This window comes from Colossoma macropomum, unplaced genomic scaffold (assembly GCF_904425465.1).
Source record: "Colossoma macropomum unplaced genomic scaffold, Colossoma_macropomum, whole genome shotgun sequence".
NCBI lineage: Eukaryota > Metazoa > Chordata > Actinopteri > Characiformes > Serrasalmidae > Colossoma > Colossoma macropomum.
This window is the reverse complement of record NW_023494799.1, coordinates 22,874,815-22,896,990: the sequence shown is the minus strand read 5'-3', so window position 1 is coordinate 22,896,990 and position 22,176 is coordinate 22,874,815. Positions and strand designations below refer to the sequence as shown.

General features: G+C 38.7%; 1 protein-coding gene across 3 annotated transcripts in view; it reads right to left on the bottom strand.

Moving 5' to 3' along the window:
- The window catches only part of efl1 (elongation factor like GTPase 1), a 158,847-nt gene that overhangs the window by 85,719 nt on the left and 50,952 nt on the right, over window positions 1–22,176 (bottom strand). For all 3 annotated transcript variants that reach the window (XM_036586612.1, XM_036586614.1, XM_036586613.1), the window contains 3 exons: window positions 16,007–16,158; window positions 15,479–15,651; window positions 12,182–12,317 (listed from right to left, as the gene is read on the bottom strand). In XM_036586612.1, the coding sequence (XP_036442505.1) occupies window positions 12,182–12,317; window positions 15,479–15,651; window positions 16,007–16,158 (461 nt within the window). The remainder of the gene's footprint in view (window positions 1–12,181; window positions 12,318–15,478; window positions 15,652–16,006; window positions 16,159–22,176) is intronic.

The following is a 22,176-nucleotide window of genomic DNA, read 5'->3' as shown; positions in this document are numbered from 1 at the left end:
GGGGTCTTCCAGTTGGTTGTTAGGAGCCCCATTTTCTCTGTAGCTTTGAATAAATTTTAGGGTCCCAGTTCTGGAGTTTGTTGTTATATTTCTGGTCTTATCTAGCTGTTAAGGCACTTTAAGTTACCTAAATGCTTGTTATGAGCTTCAACTGTCTATTTTTAATCTAGAAAGCTGCTATGGAATCTAAATATTTACCACCCTTAGCTTTGTGCTAACATAACAGTGAAAATCCCATTATCACTATGGTTGGGGGGAAAGGTCAACTCTCAGATGCATCGTGATGCGGACGTGGATGATTCTGATTCGATTCATAAATGTCAAAAATCATTTTTCTAAATATTTAATTTATAATGCAATGTTGACAGAACGCAAAAGGCGGAACTTGGAAGCGCGGAAGTGCAGCGCCCGGACAGTCTGTGGCGGCACATAAAAACACAACCGGATGAGCGAGAAATCCGAACGGCACCCTCTGAATTAAAAGCCAGGTTAGGTCAGGAGTCACAACCCAAATGATAAAAAGAGCCATTTTGTCCTTTCAACAAAAATCAAACCACCTTGGGAGCCACAACTTTTAATGTCCAGTATGTCTCATTATGTGATAATGTTCTAGTATAGGTTAAATATATAAACAAAACGCAGATTTACTTTGCTCTGCTTTAAGCTTTAGCTATAGCCGCTTTCCTCCCATCTCCGCCAGAAAACTTTTCTTCAAAAGTAGAAGAGTTTCTTGTAAAACGTGTCTCAATGTTCGACTGTTTTACGAGGCTGAAGTTGCTTCTTATTCGCCAGCTTCTTGTTCGAATTTTCCTGTTCCACCTTAAATTCTGCCTGAGGCACCAGAATGTAAATGCAGCACTATTTAAGGTGGAACTGGACAATTCAAATGAGATGCTGACTTCAGCTTTGCGACTTTTTAGTGTTTGACAGTCTCTCATTGCAGATTTAACGTACCAGAAAACCAACTGCAGTGCTTATAAATGCAAATAAGTCCATTCATCTCTGAATGTATGTCTTAAATCTCTCTCTTTGTCGTTTCGGTAGCTACTAGCTAGGCAAGACTGTCTGCGTTGCTATGTGACCTGCAGTCTGCACACCAACCTTCAGGGTTATAGGGTGGTGAATTAGCAGCGTTTAAGACCATCTATTGTTAAAAACAGTGTTAGAATGATCAACAGAGCTTTACTTTGCTGCAAATGAGGATTATTTTATTTTTATCAGGACAGTAAAAGAGCCGTATGTTGCTGACCCCTGAGCTGGTGTATGGAGGCACTTTGGCTTCTATGAAGTTGAAGGGGAAAAAGGACCTGGACAAGAGCCACACTATATGCATGTTGTGTCACACTAAACTAAAATATTTTGGAAACCACAAACATGAGAAACCATATTACATGTTTCCACCCATTTTCCATCTGTTTGTAGTTGCTGCCAACCAGAGGACCATCGAGCAAGCGATGTTAAAGCTTCCACCCAACTCAGAAGCGAATTACAAATTCTATCGCAACTTTTATTGCCAAGGATTTGCCTCTGTACTCAGTTCTTGAGAATCAGGGCTTTCGCGCTGTGTTGCACACTTTGGAGCCGAGATACAGCGTCCCGCCTTGAAGATATTTTACTGACACAGCGACCCCCCCACTCTCTACAATGAGACCAAAACCAACGTTATGGAATCATGGATAGCTGTAACATGTGCTGCATGGACACTCATTACTCACAGAATCTTATGTCACCGTAACTGCGCATTTTATCGCAGATGAGTGGCAGCCTGCATCAAGATGCAATATTATATCTGTTTAGTAATGTCAACGCTGGTGTTGACACTGATACAATATGGTCTTTATCCTAATCATGATGGCTGCATTTAGTGATGTACCAACTCATATCAACAACAAGATCTGATTGTTCGATCTTTGATTTACCTTTAAATGAAACTGAGCAGAGTGTGATCCAATAAAAAGACAGAAAAAAAATGAGCATCACTCGAGCAGGCAACACAAAGAAAAACCACAAGGAAATTTGACAAGGCAGAAATGGTAAAATAATGACAAAATTAGCCCAGAAAGCTCAATTTCAGTATCAGATATCACGTTTCTCTCAGAGAGTCTGCAGTCAGCAAAAATAAAATAACATAATTAACAACTTAATCTTCATTATAAAAATAGTACAGCGCTTTCTCACAGCACTTAATGATTCATAAAATGAAGCTGGTGTTTAGAGAATACTTCCACAACTGGATTTACTGTTTGGGGAAAAAACAGAATCTGAGGCTTTGAAGAGAGAGAGAGCGAGAGAGAGGGAGAGAAAGAGGGAGAGAGAGAGAGAGAGAGAGAGAGACAGAGAGGGAGAGAGAGAGGGACAGAGAGAGAGGGAGGGAGAGAGAGAGAGAGGGAGACAGAGAGGGACAGAGGGAGGGAGAAAGATGGAGAAAAGTAGGGGATGAGAAAGAAAGGTAGAAAGGTAGGGAGAGGGAGGGAGGTAGGGAGAGAAGGGAGGTAGGGAGAGAGAAAGAGAGAAAGAAAGGTAGAGAGGGAGTGAAAGAGGGAGAGAGAGACAGTGAGAGAGAGAGAAAGAGAGATAAAGGTATAGAGAGAGAAAGAGGGAGACTGAAAAAAAGAGAGAGATACAGGGACAAAGACAGAAAGAGGGAGAGAGAGAAAAAGAGAGAGAGGAACAGAGGGAGAAAAAGAAAGCAGGAGATTCAGATACAGACAAAGAAAGAGAGGAAATAAGAGAGAGAAAAGAGGAGAAAAGAACAAAGGAGAAAAGAAAGAAAGATAGAAGGGACCAAATTAGACAAACAGAACGAAAGACAGAGAGAGAAGAAAAAGAAAGAAAGAGAGAAACATGAAAAGAGAGAGAAAAGAGAAAGAGAGAGACAGAGCAAAACTAGAACAGTCTCACTGTCGGTTATAGTGCTTAGATGCAGAAAGGCTAATATAACCATATTTCATAAAAAAGCTATTATGAATCATAATCAACTGATCTGACCTGTACAGAACTACTGACGCAGAATTACAACCTCCAGATGTAGAACACACACACACACACACACACACACACACACACAACTAAATATCTAAATAGCAGAGCAAATAAATGAGCACTGCAGGAATTAGGATACAGCACATTTATTAAAGCTAAAGGGACTAAACGCTAACCAGGACATTTAGCTTTTGTTTTCATTTCTCTTTATCAACAATTGTGAACTCAATTACATTAAGGCCACCTACTGTTGACAAAGGCTTGTATACTCTCCATAGAAAAGCCCTGACCAATACAATGGGATGCTCTGGATGCTCTGGAATGGGATGCTAGGGATACAGGGAAAGAGCTGGGTGATATATCGTGTAGCTCAGTATATCGCTATTTGTGTCACACAGCAATACTGATTTCTTTGTTTTAGTGGCACTGATAGATAAATGCCTTCAAATGACACAGCTTGTATAACCTCCATAGAAAAGCACTGACCAGTAGAATGGGACACTCTGGAACAGCTGAACATGAGCTTAAGAAAAACAGCCTTATCTCAGTTTCAGTGATTTGTCAGGTGATGATGAGCAGAGGAAAACGGGTTTGTGCAATTAATAAAGGAATAAACTTTGTCATACAGAGTAAAAAACCTCTGTGTCTGCACTTCACGCTGCTGACTGTTACACTGAATGCAGTTTTTGCTTTAAAGTTGCTCCTACAGCCGCTTTCAGAGGAACAGTTTTATTTTCTGCTGCAAAAATGATCAGCGACAGAGAGCGAGTGTCAGTGGTTTCACCTTTAATGGTGCCTGAGGCACCAGAATGTAACTGCTGCACTATTTATGGTGGAACGGGACAATTTGAATGATAATCTGACTTTAGTCTCGTGACTTTTTAGTGTTTGACAGTTTCTCGCTGCAGATTAAACATATCAGAAAACCAGCTGGAGTGATTTTAAAGGCAAATAAGAAAATGTCTACAGTGGCACTACCGATCATGATGACCTGGCACGTCCCCCTGCCGGGATGTGCGCGTGTTTAGCTTTTTGCCATTTTAACTAGTTTATCGTCCATATATTGTTTTAACAACTCCACCTAACATGGTTCATCTAGCGTTTTGGTTTAGTCATTTTCACATATCCATCACTTTTTCACCCTGTAGATGTTAGCTGACTTTATTGTACCCTGACAGCTTTAAAGGAGTTTTCCCACAAATCATTTATATCCTTTATTTAGTTTGGACTCCACACTGTTGTGTGTTTAGTTCTCCAACAGTTCTGGACACATCCTCGAATTTCAGTCTTGCAACTACGACAAAGATAAAGTGACACACCTTCCTGTATTGAGTTGAAGTGATACGAACGCCTGTATTTCTGAGGCAACAGCAGAACTTGTTCTACTCAACGTTTACGCACTTCCGTTTCATGTGACACTTGTCTATACCAAGCGTGAGCTAGAGGGGTATAAATCCCCCCAGCATTAGGCTGTGGAACAGTGGAACTGTGTTCTGTGGAGTGATGGATACCTTTGGGGTGAGTTGGTGTGATCCAGAACTGACCATCCAACATCAGTACCTGACCTCACTGGTCTGTTCACGCCTAGGTCAGCGGTCAGTCGAGTTTGGGAGTGTGGAGATTATTATTTATTTCTTTTTTATATATAAACATCCTGAACTGGACCAAAAAGTGGTAGGGCGTCGCCCTTGTGCTTATAAAAGTGTTGGGCCGAATGCCCTCTCGCCCCCGTGGATCCAGCAGCCACAAGTTGAACTGTACCTTTAAATGCATAATTTGCAGCTTTAGCTGTTCGGTGAAAGGCCTCAGTGCGTTTGAGTGATGGTGCCTGTGAGCTCAGCGGAGGGAGTGGGTGATGGAGCACGCTTCTGACTCTTTCATTTCCTGAAATCTGCTGCTTTAACCAGCTGCACTGAGCGCTAAAACGTTTACAAAAAATGATGTGTGTCTTTCCCTCCCTCCATCTCTCTCTACTTTCTTTCCTTCCTCTCCCTGCCAGCGCTGTATGACACAGCCCTGATGATCGCTCTTTGAATTTGTGGGGTGTGTGATGTGGTAAAGCTGCTATGGGGGTCCCCCCTTTCACTCCTTTGTGTGGTTAGAAGAGGAATCTTCCTTCCACATGTAAGATCTTTATTTCTTTTTTCGTGTCAGAGTGATGAATTCAGCGTTTAGCATGCTGTGACCCCACCCTGACGGGCTGACTGACAGGTGGACTCCGATTTCGGAAATATGGAATCAGTTGTTCTTTGTGGGTGAGAGAACCCTTATGCCCCCCTCTTTTGTTTGAAATACCATAAAATGACTAGCAGAAAAGACCCCATAAAATGAACAGAAGAAATTCCCCCATTATATGAATCAAAAGCTATAAAACAAACCAAATAAATAATCCCAGATCATACAAATCCCGTGCTAAATGAATCACAGAAATGTTCCCAGGTTATTAATCCTGTGCTATAATACAAACTGGAGAACTAACCCCTGGACATTGGTATAATCCCTTGCTATAAAATGAAAAATAATAGAAATTAACATTAAACCTGAGCTATAAAACAAGTAATAAAAATGACCCCAGATTATACTAATCCTGAGTTATTAAACGAGTCATAGAAATGAGCCCAGATTATATCAATCCTATGCTATAAAACAGGAAATAAAATGGACCCCAGATTATATTAATCCCATGCTATAAAACAAGTAATAGAAATGATCCCAGGTTATATTAATCCCGAGCTATTCAACTTGAATTGCAATGAAACCAAGTTATATAAATCCCGTGCTATAAAACGAGTAATAGAAATTCCCCCAGGTTATATTAATCCCGAGCTATAAAACAGTGAGAGAAATGTCCCCAGGTTATATTAATCCTGAGCTATAAAACGAGTAATAGAAATGACCCCAGGTTATATTAATCCCGTGCTATAACACGAGTAATAGAAACGACCCAACGAATGTATTACTCCCGTGCTATAACACAAGTAATAGAAATGGCCCCAGGTTCTATTAATCCCGTGTTATAAAACAAGTAATAGAAATATCCCCAAGTTATATTAATCCCTTGCTATAAGACAAGTAATAGAAATGACCCCAGGTTATATTAATCCCATGCTGTAAAACAAGTAATAGAAATGACCCCAGGTTATAATAATCCCATGCTGTAAAACAAGTAATAGAAATGACCCCAGGTTATATTAATTCCATGCTATAAAACAAGTAACAGAAATGACTCCAGGTTGTGCTAATCCCAAGCTATAAAATGAGCTGTAGAAATAATCAGTTATATTAGTCCTGTGCTACAAAATTAGCTGCAGAAATGACCCCAGAACATATTAATCCCATGGAATAAAACAAACAGTAGAAATAGCCCCAGGTTACATTAATCTCATGCTATAAATTACAGAAAAAAACCCAGGTAATATCAATCCCGTAACATAAACAAACAACAGAAATAACCCTAGTTCATATTAATCCCGTGAAATAAAATGACTTGAAGAAAAAAACCTAGTTTATATTAATCCTGTGATATAAAACGAGTTGTAGAAATAACTCCAGTTTATATTAATCCTGTGCTATGTCCCAGATTATACTACCCAGTGCTATAAAATGAATCAAAGTAATGACTTCAAATTATCAGCAAAACAGTATTCATCTGCATATCAGTGAATTTGATATATTTCCTCATTTGATATTACCATAAATGATGTACTCAAATACACGTGCAAGAAATTGATAAACTAAATTTATTGCTAAACAACAATTACTCTAAACCTTAGAATCACTGAAAGCTTCCACACAGCAGCAGTACAGGCTCCTGTTTAGAAACCAAACTTTAACGCCTCACGAGAGTCAGACAGCTTCACCCTCCTGACACGAGAGCACGAACTAACAGGATTCAGCTCGGCTTACGGCTGCTCTGAGCCCGCTGCCCAAACTGAATTATGAAATAAAGCACTCTACCACTCACTCAAGGGCGTAGCGCCTTATCGACAAGAACCGAGACACGCACATACACCTCTCCTGGCAGCATTAGACAACAGTGCCAATACATTAATGCATCTCTCCTTCATAATTTATGAAGAAATCTCATAAAATAAACACAGGCCAAGCCTCCAGTCAATATCTACGCAACAGTGGAGAGCGAATCTCGCAGGTTTGGACGAGGAAAGTCAAACATTAACAAAAAACGGAGCTCTCCAGAATTTAAAATGAGGACACAAGAAGCAGAGAGAGAATTTAGACCCAAACAATGTAAGCGCTTAAATGATAATTCTGTAAAAAATGTAATGTACAGAGTTTCTACCCCAAAAGTAGACAGACAGTCAGGACATGTTTGGCATCTGAAGTTTGCTTCTTTAGTTTTGGACTGGAAAGCTAATGTAGCTAATAAGTGACCGCAAATCCTAAATTTAGTCCATGTTTATAGACAACAGTGAATCATACAGTGTCAGAAACCATATAATCAAGTCTATTAGAGATTAATAAACAACTCCACATGCTTTCAGACGAATGTAATGATTGAGGTCTGATGTTGACAGCTTCCACACACAAATACGTTTGGTCAACGTAAAGAATTAAATCTGATACACAAAAGTTTGTAATAACTCAAATTTATTACTGTTGTTATTTTAATCAATAAAATATATACAGTGTAGACACTATAATATCAACTATTCAGAATTTTAAGATGTTTTAATCACATTTAATATACTTAACAAACACCAAGAAGTCACTAAACGATAAATAATATAATGTAATTACCTATTTTGTAATTTTGAAAGTCTTTAATCTGGATATTAATTTTATTAGAACTTTATTCCGAGTGTTAATTTTACCAGAACCTCATTCGGAATATTCATCTTTCTAGAACTTCATTCTAAATTATTCATTCTATTATTTTCTTTAGAACTTTATTCTAGAAATTAATTTTATTAGAATTCTATTCTAGATATTAATTTTGTAAGTCTTCATTCTGGATATTAATTTTATTAGAACTTCATTCGGGATAATAATTTAATCAGAATTTCATTCTGCATTGTAATTTTATTAGAACGTCATTCTGAATATTAATTTAATTAGAACTTTATTCTGGATATTAATTTTATTTGAACTTCATTCTAAATATTAAATTTATCACAATTTCATTCTAGATTATAATTTTATTAGAACTTTATTCTAGAAATTAATTTTATCACAATTTCATTCTAGATTATAATTTTATTAGAACTTTATTCTAGAAATTAATTTTATTAAAACATCATTCCACATATTCTTTTTATTAAAACTTTATTCTGGATATTAATTTTATTAGTACTTGATTAGTGGTGTTACACAGCTTTCTCAGTCATGCACATCATGTTTCATCATGTACACATTTCTTTATTTTTACAGCTAATTATTGAAACCTATAAAGTTGTAGAGCACTAGCAGCATATTAAAATCACCTGATATATGTGTCTGGTTTTATATTAATAAAAACAGTGATACCAAACTTTTGAACAGTGGTGTAATTCTGAAATATGGCATAAGAGACAAAGCTGATGGGTTAATTCAGGACCTATTAGAGTCACATATGAAAAAAAAAGATCAATAAAATACTGCAGTGATGCTAACAAGAGCTCATGTCGTGAGTGAGTGTGAGTTAAAAAGCATCTGAAAGGCTGGGTGTTTGGTGTAGTTTAATGAGGGATGAGAGTCTTGGCCTCAAAGATAAAAAAGTGGAACTTCAATCCTGACTGTACAAAACCCAGACACACATATGGAGGAGTGCAGGAATGCTAAAGGCCATAAATTACGTTTAATTGCTCTGGTCGGCCATAGCTGGACGCCTACTGCGGGGGGGTTAAAAAAAAAAAACCTGGACATGAATCACAGATATGATGTGTTAGATCTCCAGCCAAACTCACTCCTCCCTTATAAAGCTGATGATGCGTTTCACCAAACCTCATCACAACCTGCACTCACTCACTCACCTACACAGAGAACAATGCTCAGGAACATCACTGAGATCAGAACCAGCCTACTGTTCTAAAATACACATTAACCTACTGTTCTGAGATCACCACTAACTCACTGGTCTGAGATCAGCACCAACCAACTGTTCTGAGATCAGCACCAACCTACTGGTCTGAGATTAGCAACAAACCTACTGGACTGAGATTAGCAACAAACCTACTGGTCTGAGATCAGCACCAACCTACTGGTCTGAGATCAGCACTAACCACTTGTTCTGAGATCAGCACTAATCTACTGTTCTGAGATCAGCACCAACCAACTGTTTCGAGATCAGCACTAATCTACTGTTCTGGGATCAGCATCAACCAATTGTTCTGAGATCAGCACCAACCTACTGATTTGATCTACTCAGACTGAACTGCAGTGTCAACTGTAAATCTCCATTGGAAATTCATTTTAGTCTAGGATTAGACTTAATTTGTGTCTGTGAAACTGGCTCTACAGACCACTGATGACAATACTGAATGTTCCTGCCCACTAGATGCCAACGAGGCTGAGGTTGTGCCCATTGTAAAACCATCAGGCAGATGCATGTATGACCACTCAAACCTCCTTAGCTTCAGGAAAAACACTGGAGTGACTGTTTAGTTTTTGTGCTGAAGTCTTCATCAGCTCAGTCCTGCTAAGTGTATTTTGAACATGCTGTACTTTTCACCTTATATCTGTTTAAAGCAAATCGAAAAGATTATCAATATTTCAAAAGAGTGCACACAGGCCCAGATGAAATACACATTATTTGAAACGTCCTTAGATAACCTCTGTTGCTATGGCAACAGACGTGCTCAAATTATAAATTAGATTATTTTCGATGGAGGATTTTGTCAGTCCTGATGTAATCGTCTCTGGAGGTCACGTTTGACTTCTTCGATAAAGGCCATCGCGAAGAGCAGCCCAGCTGGCTGAGAGCCAGCGTGGCCAAGCTCTGGGTTTTTATTTTTTTTTTGGGGGATGTCTTCACAGCCTGTGAGAATACTGCCAAAGCCAAAAGGGAGATGGCAACTGCTGCCTAAAATCTCCCAACAGGCACCCCATTTATTACTTTGTAAGCTGTCGCTATTGTACAGCTACACATACACCAAAGCCTAAGTTAGGTGATTAACTGAGATTCCTACTCTGTGAAAATGTCTCCTGGCCAAGTGGATGAAGTGGACAAGGCAAAATTAAGGCTCAATCCCATTTCTTATTTTCACCCCTACTCTTTGTTTTCAAGGGTCACCTTGCCCACTGGAACTGAGTCACAAGGGATAGTGGTTGAAATCTTCCCTATGAAATGGGACCCTCAAATAGAAAAGAACATTACTTCATGCATTACTTCAGGCTACTAGCGTTTATTTATTATCCTCCACCCCTAATTCTTCAGTAATATGAAGCTGAAGTCAGCTATTCACCAGATTCTTGTTCGAATTTTCCTGTTCCCAAGATTTCAGCATACTACTACTGATTATGTTTTTTATGAAGAAAAGGACCATAATACATTGCAACGACATTAAACTAAGATAATACAATGGTTATCATATTTTAATAATGGAGAAAATACACACATTTGTGGGTTTCTTTGGTCACTTGCTCAGCCATCTTGCTTTTTCCTCATAACACTCTGTTCAGAGTGTGCCCCTGAAAAACCTCCATTTGCAGGGCCATGTAGCCCTAACACGTCTCTCTACCCCTCTATCTCATCAAAAATCGGGAAACCCTACCCCTAGGCGTAAACGCGCAAAGCAGAGAGGTAGGGCTAAGTGGTAGGGGCAAGGGGTGAAATGGGATTGGGCCCAAGTATACACTTGGGTTGGGCCGATGTCCCTTTTAAACACCTTCAATCCTTCTTCCAATAAATATAAAGTTTACAAAGTAAATCAGTAGTAAGTAGTAGTAAGTAGTAAGCGTCTCTAAGAGACAAACAGATTTATAATGCTTTTTTACCATCTCGTCCTTCATTATTCCAAAATCAAAAAGGATCAAAAATAGCAGTTCACTCACACGGTAATCAGTTAAGCATACCCAATTTTCAAATCACCATTCAATGAAGGTCAAGTCATCTAACAATCACTACATGTGGAACAGCGCTGGTAACTATGAGAGAGAGGAGTTTTTTAGCCTTGGTTTAGCTTAGCATAATAACTCTGAGCACCTGCTCATCACAGCACTAAAGCACAGACAAATATTAATGATAATTATTTCAATCTGAAAGAGTGAACTCAAGCAAATGTCATTGAAGGGACAGAAAGGCAAAATTAAACCTGTTCTGTGGTGTTTGGATCTGTAGCTAACGTAACGTTAGCTTAGCGGGCAGCTACAGACTCCACACACCACAGTACAGGTCTGATTTGAACTAACTGCTGCCCTGCTGAAACAAGTGTAGATGATAAAGACTAATGACTGAGAAAGCAAAAGTTGAGTGACTGGTACTGGAGTGACAGAAAGTCTATATTGAACCTGGTGTTTCTGGGACTGTAGCATTTTGGCTAAGCTAACAATATCAGTTAGCAGTATCAGTTAGTGCCACATACCACAGCACAGTCTTGCTTCCAGCTAACTGACGCTAAAATTACCCACATTTAGAGGATAACTAACAGCACAGAGTCGAGTGACTGGTGTTAGAGTGAAAACAAAAATCAAAACTGTTCTGTGGTGTTTGGAACTGTAGCATTTTGGCTTAGCTAACGGTAGCTTAGTTAGCAGGCCAAACGTCCCACACAACACAGCACAAGCTCGGTTCCAGCTGACTGATACTAAAATGACCTCCATTTAGAGGACATGTGAGTAGAGTGACTGGGGTTTCACTGGAATGAATGCTGAAATCGTGTTGTGTGGTGAGTGCAGCTCTTAGCTGTTGCTGAGCCGCTATAATGTTTAGTTTTTTAAGATTTTCTGCATCTCTTTCTATCAGCCCAACCTATTGGTGAACTCACACGACTCTCAAAAATAAATGTGTGAAATGTGTTCATTTGGAGATCCAGACAGGCAACAGAAATGTGAGAGAGAAATAATTTTTTAAATGTCATCACTATTTTCAAATATCACAGTGTACCTTATTACCATTATACCGCCCCACCATAGTATACACAGCTCGCAAAGTGAGGAACCTGAGAGTAAAGTCCACTCTCAGTGATCAACATTAGAAAGGTCTGGAAGAAAAGGATAAAGGGGGACCAGCTAGTAATGTGCATGTGACACCAAGAGCACATACCTAGAACATTTCCCACAGGAACCTCCTCAAGCTCCTCCAGCTCACGACCCATCAGCAGGTACAGATGCTCCAGCGTGCAGCAGGCCAAATGGGGCACGGAGGGCAAAGGGTCGGCCGCAGAACATCCGTCAGGCAGCTGGGAGGATTAGAGGCTTTTACAAGAGGGCAAATCCAGAGGCAAAAAGGCACCAACACAACAAGTAACACAACAAAACACAGAACTAGAAGGGAAGGCTTGTGAATTAAGCTGGCTTGACAAAGTTGGTGATATGCTATCATAAGTGGTTGCTAAAGTGTTGTCAGGCTTTTGCTATGGTATCCCAGGTGGTTGCCAATGAGTTGCTGGGCCATTGCTATGGTATCTCAAGTAGGCCTTTCCTATGTTATCAACATAAATGCTAATAAAAAGCAGAAATTGGAAGTCTTAAATTATATAAATGCAAAACAGCTAACATCTTCATGGAATGCATGCCTGGCCACTCTTCATGTGATTGTCAGAAAAGGCCCCTTATTAACAAAGAGAGCCATTTGCGCCTGTTAGCATCTTGTGGCATGTTTTGCATTTTTAACACATTTCTAAAAGCATTAAAAATCTAAAACATTTTCAAAACCGTTTCACATATACATGTCAGCAAACAGTTAATCCCATACGTCTGAAAAACTAGTTGAACAACCAATTTTTGAAAATCTCTGCATAAATCAATTATTGAGATGTAAACAAAGTCATTCAGAATGAAATGCTCCACTGTAGAGAATGTTTTAGGCCAAAATCTTCACAGAACTATCGAAAAACAATGTCTCAGGCATCAGGCACTGCATTCATAACCATTTCATGTAATAATTTTCTGTGAGGGAGCTTTTAGAGGTGGACATCTGGTTCCTATCACCACCACTGTGAACAATTCTGACTCTGTAACTTTCTCTAGAACGGAGCATTTCACACCAAACCACTCTGAATGACTTTGTTTACATCTTAACCATTTAATTATGCAGGAATTTTGAAAAAAGTTCACTATTTTAACTATTATAAGACATCTGGTCAGATCAGTACACAACAGCGTCTTCATTCTGTTCTCAAATAACCTCTTCTCTTTACAAATCTACCACATATCCTGTATCTTCACATTGCCTCGGCTTCTGTGCTGCCTCTGAGCTTTCACGCCGGATTACTTCAGAATACAAAGCAGGAGGTTTCAGAGAGGCATTTTATGAGTGCTGTATTAATGAGCATTAAGGAACAGCTTGTGTGGTTTGTTATGAGTGGGGTCAGGATGCAGGAGAAAACATGATGACGGTTAACTCTGCTAAACATCACCAGATGAAATCATTTCCTATCTGAACTACCATCTGTCTTTGATACCTGGTAGGGCTGTACAATATGGACAACATGCTACTACTGCAATTATGCTGCATACTGCAAGACCCACTGATATATTAAAATGCACTAGTGGATCAATAACACAATGAAATGCATTATTTAACCCAAATATTTTTTGTTGGATTACATGAACATCTTGATTCATCAAAGCACCTACAGTGAAGGTGGAGGAAAATATATATATATATATATATATATATATATATATATATATATATATATATATATATGTGTATTTTTCTTTTCTTTTTTCCAATTTTCTCCTTAATTTAGACGTGTCCAATTCCACCCACTAGTTGGGACTCCCCCAAGCACACAATACCACCGCATCTTTTCGAACTGTCACTAAAGCAGCGTCACTGGCCAGCTGACCACGCTCGGAAAAAAGCACCAACTGCCAGTTCTGTAACGTCAGTTAAAAGATGCCTGTGCTGGGTGATGGGGAGAGAGAGAGAGGCCATGAATGGCTGTCACCGGAGATTGTCTTTGCGATCTCCTGATGATAGGCCACTCGTTAGCCCTATATATTCATATTTTCACAAAAAATCCAATTTACTCACTTACCCCTTACCCCAAATGTATTCATTTAGCCAGGCCATGTCTGACGCCTGAAGTTTGCTTCTTGAGATTTGCACTGGAGCTACGAGGCTACTGTAGTATTCTGCCTACAACAACACACACTTGTCTCAAACTGTGAGGGGTTGTTAAGTAATATCTTCTAAACTTAATTAAGTGGATTCTGAGATATGGTTAACTCTAAACATGGACAAAAGCTAAGGCTAAGGTCACATGGCTAAAACAGCAGTAAAGCTTTAATTTTGTCTCTACTAAAAGGTGTTTTGTTGCAATGGAACTAAAAAGGTGCCCAACAGACAGTATTATTCAGTTTCCCCCACCTAAGATGCCTACATTGCTAATAATAAATGGACACCTATATGGGACAAACAGCTACATGCAAATGTCATCAGTCTAAGTCAGTGGTCACCAACCCTGGTCCTGGCAATTTACTTCCCTGTGGAGGCCTGTTTCAAATAAGGATGTGCACAGGCTTGAGTACTCTGCTGACCATTCAAGACGCCAGAGTTCGAATTCTAAAATCACTATTCAGGCATTTTTAGTATTCAGTTTTTCAATAATGCTTATTCAAGATTACATCTCGTTATAGGAAGACAGAGACAATATGCATACCAACAATTCAGTGAAAAATTTTATTTGCTGTTATGTTAAACTTGCTCTGAAACATGGCAGCCTGAATGTGAGCACATTGACAAGGACGTGATTAAGAAAGAAGACTTCGAGAAGTTGCATCACTAACTAAACTAACCACTCTAGCTGAAGTTAGCTACTTCCAGAAACAGAGGAAATGTATTTCTTAGGCAAATAAGATGTTGGCATATCATCCACTGTGGAGAAAATAAGATGAGCATCCATCAGTTCATCTAAAAAGGCAGCCTCGGTCACTCAACCAACATGAAAACCTCCAGATTTCCAAGTTTTTTGGATAACAAAACATGCTTTCAAGTTTATTCCTCTATTTGCTGCTATATTTTTGTGCAGTCAGTGCGGTCACCTAAAAAAGTAAGCCTACAGCCCTACATCAGTGTTTTTTTTCCCCTTTCATAAACTCTTATGAATACTTGAACATTAAAATTAGCCGGAAAGCAAATCTCTAGTTTCAACCACAATCTGCCACACCAGCTCCCGGCTAATTAACTTCTTCAGAAATCCTTGACTGGTTGGACCAGATGCATCAGTGTGAGTTAAAATGGGGTGGGGGACAAGGCAGATTAGAACTAAACTCTTCAGGAAAGTAGATCTCCAGGAGGAGGGCTGGTGACCACTAGTCTAAGTGATTTCCATTATCCTCCATTCACTGTTAGCCAGATTCACATGAAAAAAGGCTGGTCAGAAGGTCTCACCGTTCTGAGGGCAAGCGCAGGGTCGTATTTGGGTCCAAGCACAAATACTCTTTGGCCCCTGCGGACTACGCCACTGTAGATGCGTGCGAACGCTATGAAGTGCTCCTTCTCCTCCTCTTCTGCTGTGGGCTTCACCGTCAGAGCTTCTGTTTGTGCACACAGTGCATCAGTATCTGCAGGCATACAGTGAGAAAAAGAGCAATAAGAGGAGTGCAAAGATTCTTTAGAAAATGATTTCAAAATCATGAAATCTTAAGTTTTCACAATAATTGGATTTGATTATTTTGGTGTGAGTCTGGTACCAAGTTCAACACAGACTCTCAGGGCAGCTCTACAGAAAGTGAAAGGCAGCATCAGTGGTAATGCGTAGGTCTTCAAAACTTCTTTTTTAAAAAAAAACATCTTGTTTAAAAGGGTTTGCACCCCCTCTAGTGAGAATGGAAAATATAGCTATACTTATCAATTTTCCCAACTTGTTTATTGTTCCAGTCCTTTTCTTAGCGTAATTCAAAATTATTTGCTGCTTGCCTGTGTTGGTGCTGTTGGCTGAAGTCACAGTCTGAGCGCCCCCAGCGTTGGCTGACTCAGGGTTTTCTGCGCTCTGACTGGCCGCTTGTTTCTCTGCATGTCTCTGTCTGGCCATCTCCCGGCGCTGGGCGATCTCCTCCTGAGTCAAAGGCCTGCAGGGGAAAACCACATTACCCACATTGCACTGGGTTCAGCCATGGCCACATAGAGAGATCACTAATGCTGCTTTCAAGTGGTCTTGGTTTCATCTGACAAACTAGTTTCCCACCAGAAGGCACCACATGAGCACCCTTCAAAGTCAGATGATGAACTTGGCAGAGTTGATGTGAACACATCAGCACTGAGAAAAGAAGTGATCAGAACAACTAAACAACACTGTACAAACATAACAGATGGTAAAGTGCATTTAAAACGTGCAATTAAATTCCGTTTTATTTCTGCTACAGTTTCAATTTCAAAATACTTGTGAAATAAAACACCAGCAAGCCAATAAACAACAACAGCTATTTGTTTTGTTTACCTCTCACATAAACTACAAAACTACCACCACCAGAAAGCCGCACTAGCCAGACCTGTACCCTACTAGAACAACCAGCATAGACACCGGACACCAGTAAAACCAGCATATGATGTGTTCTGACTACTGGTATGCTGGTCAATAAGCACGACCATGCCGGGTGACCAGTTAAACCAGCACCAGACCAGCACTAGACCAGCATAATTCGTTCAGATCAGTATAATACCACGCTAATATGCTAGTAAATCTAGCACTTACGTACATTAATACTGGACTAATGTTAATATACTACTTCTATACAATACAAATGTTTTACTATGCTAACTAATCTAGCACGTCTGTATATTAATGCTGTGCTAATATCATGGCTAATCTAGTCTAATACTTAATATCATTCCAATATGCTAACTAATCTAGCACTTCAGCATTATAATATTCTAATGGTATTCTAATGCTAGCTAGATTTATACTATAATGCTATATTACCATGCTAATCTAACACTATATTATATAACACTTATTAATTATAGTATATTATACTAAAATACTAACAAATCATGCACTTCTGTGATGTAATACTGCACTCAAACAAGATGGTTCTTCAAGGGTTCTTTAGTAAAAGGTAATGGTTGTAATGGTTCTATATAACACTAAAAAGGGTCCTTCTATTGTTCCAACACCCTTAAAAATGATTCTTCAAGGGTTTTTATTAAAGAAAATGGTTCTATATAGAACCATGAACACTCTGAGAACCCTTTGCATGATTAAAGAGTTCTTTGTATTGTGAAAGGTTATTTTATTGGTACAAGCTTGACATCATAACAATAGCAGAACCCTTTTTGATTCTATATAGCACCAAAAAGGGTTCTGCTATTGTTATGGTGTCAAGCTTGTACTAATTAAAGAACACTTTTTGGTGCTATATAGAACCATCTACAGCATATTCTCCATCAGTCTGAAGAGTGTTTTCACAATACAAAGAACCCTACAATCATACAAAGTGATCTTAGAGTGTTCAAGATCCTATACAGAACCATTTTCTTTACTAAAGAACACTTGAAGAACCCTCCATTTTTAGGTGTGAAGCATTTTATGTGTGAACATTCTCCATCAGTCTGAAGAACATTTCACCATGCAAAGGTCCATTTAAGCATGAAATGGTTCTATATAGAATGCATAGTTCTAAACAGAACCATTCCCTTTACTAAAGAAGCCTTTGAGAACCATCTTTTTTAAGGATGTGTATCAGTATGCTAACTGAATGCGCATTCCTGCATTCTATCACCATTATCTTTACGTCTCATTCAGTGGGGGGAACAGTCTTAAAGTGTGAAGTGAGATGCAGATGATGTGGCAAAAGCTGTGTCAAGTCCCAATCTACTACTCTGATTTGCGTGGGAACGTACAACGAGAATATTCTCGCAAATTGAGCATAGATAATTGAATTGAACGGCACAGGAGTGAATCTCCGTGGAGGCGTAATGATGTAAAATAATACAGTAATGAGGGTGAATCGCAAAAACAGCTGCATAAGCAGTTTCAGAGCAAACCATTTTCACAGACTCCCAGCTTCAAAACGTCGAGCAGAACTGAATTAATTGGAGTTTTTTGCTTCAGGCGTTTCTTAAAGGAAACATATGAAGCAAAAACAGCCAAGAATATGTCAAAACTACTCTTAAAAGAACAAGGAGAGAACAGGAGAGAAATGCATAAAGCTACAAAGACTTACATACTGCATCCTCAGAGATTAAACATACTAGTAACAAGTTTACACATTCTCAGTATTTGCAATATACTGTCACTGCTGGAAACAATTTCATATTTCTTAAATGGTAACTTGAAAGGTGAAGGATTAAGCGAAATAAAAATAGTTCTTTACTTTTAATGTAAGTTAATGCAAAATGATTTTACTCCTCTTCATTTCTGATCATTTCTATCAACATAAAATAATGTTCACCCAATGTAAATGGCTGCAGGAAGTCTATAGGTCTATTTTTCCACACCTCCAAATTTTAGTCTAAGAAGTTGGTTGAATTGTTTTATCTGATGGGGACAGTTTTGGTGGTCTACCAGGTCTTGCCCAGTTATTAGGAACTCTCTGTCTTTGTAGCTGCGAACCTTTTTCTGAAATTCAGTTTTGTTGAGATAGTGAAGGCAACCAGGAGCTTTTGCTCTTTATCTAAAAACACAGCTAGAAGATTGAATCCATGAGTGGATAAGTGCATGCCAGGCTTCCCGGCCAATAACAGCTCTTTCTGTATCGTAAAGATATTCTTAAACATTGCTGCTGTGGGTCAGAAAGGTGAAGTGGGACGTTTACAGGGTTTTAGCAGTTTGTAAAATGAAATTCAATGACTAAATATTTTTAACCTCTGCAAACGAGAAAAATATTAACTTTTCCACTGCAGTGACACAAATTCAAATATGGCTTATATTAATGTCTGTATATCTGATGCGGACAGCTTTGGTAACCTACTAGGTCTTTCCTAGTTATTAGGAACTCAATTAGGAACTCAATTGTCTCTGTAGCTTCTAACCTTTTCCTGAACTCCAGTTTTGGAAACTCCTGTTTTTTTCAGTTTTGTTGATCTTCTAAATACGACATTCTTCTTATTACAATTTCTATTATCAGAATAAAAAAAAAAAAAAAAAAACCACAAAATATAAAATGTGCCATAAGTTTCGCACAGGCCACGTTTTATGTTTTACTCATGTTAAATTCAGTAAATAAACAGTAACTGTGCATTAAAATGTGCAGAAGTGTGTTCTCTGTATAGGATGTATTCACTTATTTACACTTAGAAAATCAACAAAACATGTTATTTGACCAGGGTTGCACAAACTTTTGCACATGGCTGTATATGATGACTGGATTAATCATCAAAGTGATCACTAGCACGAGATTACTCGATTACTAACAGAATCAAAAGTGACAGCTCTAAAAGAACATGGTTAAAGACTGACCTGCATAGTTCTGAACAACATGATTCACTTTTTGCTAATTTCTTAAATTGTTTAGGATGGTTGAGATGTAAGAGTCATTCAGAGTGGTTTGGTGTGAAACGCACTGCTCCAGAGAAACTTACCAAGTCAGAATTGTTCACAGTGGAGGTGATAGGAACCAGACATCCACCTCTAAAAGCTCCGTCACAGAAAGTTATTACCTGAAATGGTTATGAATACACTGCCTGATGTCTGAGACATCGTTTTACGATAGTTTTGCGAAGATTTTGGCCTAAAATATGTTTGTATAATCCATTAATGGAGGTGAGGCGAAATAGTCCCCAAAGAAAACATATATTTTTCCATCATATTTTTACCATCATAAACATTCCATATGAAACTCAGAATACATATGTAGGTTCACTGGTTGTTTTGTATAGTAAACAAAATGTTTATTTGTGTTGTAGTCGTAGCGAGCCCTGGTTCCTATAACCACCACTGTAAAGAAATCTGAACCATTTCACACCAAACCACTCTGAATGACTCTGTTTACATCTCAAACACTCAATTATGCAGAAAAATCTGTGGAATTTACCCTTTAACAAATACACAGTGCTGTCCTGACACAAACTCTTGAGCAGGTTTGATCATTTTTTTTGACTGAATGTTGTTTACTGAAAACTAACATGCATATACAATTTTTTTTAAGTTATTATTAACCATTATATCCTCAGGAGTGCATTAGGACTGAATGTCTGCATCCAATAAGAGTTTAAAAGCAGCTTTCAGTTCCAAATTCCAGCTATATTTAAACAGTCATTTTCACTCAAATGATGGATTGTGCTGAGGAGTTGACAGATGAACGTCGGTTCTAGACCATAAACAAATCATAAAGTGGGATCTACTGCTTAAAGCTGAATCCAAAGAGAGCAGAGGCAGCCAGGAGCTTTTGCTCTTTATCTAAAAACGCAGCTAGAAGACTAACTGTTTCAGATTCATGAGTGGATAAGTGCATGTTAGGCTTCCCAGCCAATAACATCTCTCTCTGTATCAAAAAGATATTCTGCAAACATTGCTGCTGTGTGTCAGAAAGGTGAAGTGGGACGTTTACAAGGTCTAAGCAGTTTGTAAAATGATTTTCAATGCTTTTTAATACTTTTTAACCTCCACAAATTATATATTGAAAATAATGAAATATTCACTTTTCCACTGCACAGTGACACAAACTCAAATATGGCTTATATTAATGTCTGTATGTGCGTGTTTTATTCAACAGATTTGTTGAAATTGGTTGATATTAGTAGTGGGGGGTATACCAGCTAAAATCCTTCCTCCCGTATGAGCTTTGTCAAAACTGTTCTACTGGCAGTGTGGAAATTCATGCAGATAGCAGGGCGTACAAACAGTGCTATCCACACTAAAGTTATCCTGTTTAGCTGAGTGTTTGAGCCAGGGATGTTTTAGTCATGTTTCAGCCAGGTTTCAGCCCACTTTGGTTTCGAAGCAGCGGACAGCAACTGCCACACTTCCTCTCGTACCACCCGATGGGCAGCCTGACTCAGTCAGTCGCATCAGACGACGCTGTGATTTTAGAACCTCGTGCACAAAACAAGCAGTGGACCGGCTGGTACTTAAGCATGACTGTCTGTAATATATGATAAATTCCAGCAGTGTCTGATGGTCAGAGGGGCATGGAAAGGATGAACATATAAGACAATTGACGTGAGAAACTGCATGAAAATGAAGTTGGCTTCTTATTCGATTTTCCAGTTCCACCTTAAATGGTGCAGTAGTTACATTGAGGTGCCAGTACGTGGAATATAAAATTTTAACAAAAGACTGCCCAAAAAGAGTGAGTCTTGTAGAAGTTCAGGTGTGAAACAACATTTAGCACCATTTCTGTCCAAATTCTTTAGCGTGAGATGAGGCAGTACTGAAACATCCCTGACTCAGCCATTCAGGTAAATGAGGTAACATTTGTATGTGTGTGCATATTTTATATATATATATATATATATACACACACACACATATATATATATATATATATATATATATATATATATATATATATATATATATATATATATATATACACACACACACGCAATATTATTTGTGGCATATCCATAAAACTAATACCTTACAAATAATTAATAAACACACAAACACATTCCAAATGTGGAAAAGTTGGGACGGGGCAATAAAAGTCATGTAAAGTTGTGTGACGCTAAGAAAAACACCGGGTGGTTGATTGGCAACAGGTCAGTAACATAACAGGGTATAAAAAAAAGCATCTCAGAGAGGCCGAGTCTTTCAGAAGTAAAGATGGGGAGGGGTTCACCACTCTGTAAAAGACTGCATGAGCAAATTCAAAAACAGTTCATCGCTGCATCCATAAATGCAAGTTAAAACTCTAAACTGCGAAGAAAAAACCATATATAAACAGGATCCAGAAATGCTGCCACCTTTTCTGGGCCTGAGCTCATTTAAAATGGACTGAGGGGAAGCAAAGTGGAAAAGTGTCCTGTGGTCCGACGAATCAACATTTGATATTCTTTTTGGATGTCATGGACACTGCTAAAGACCACTCAGCTTGTTACCAGCGAATAGTTCAAAAAACAGTATTCATGATGGTATAGGGATCCATTAGTGCACATCATAGGGGTGACATGCACATCTGTGAAGGCACCATTAATGCTGAATAATA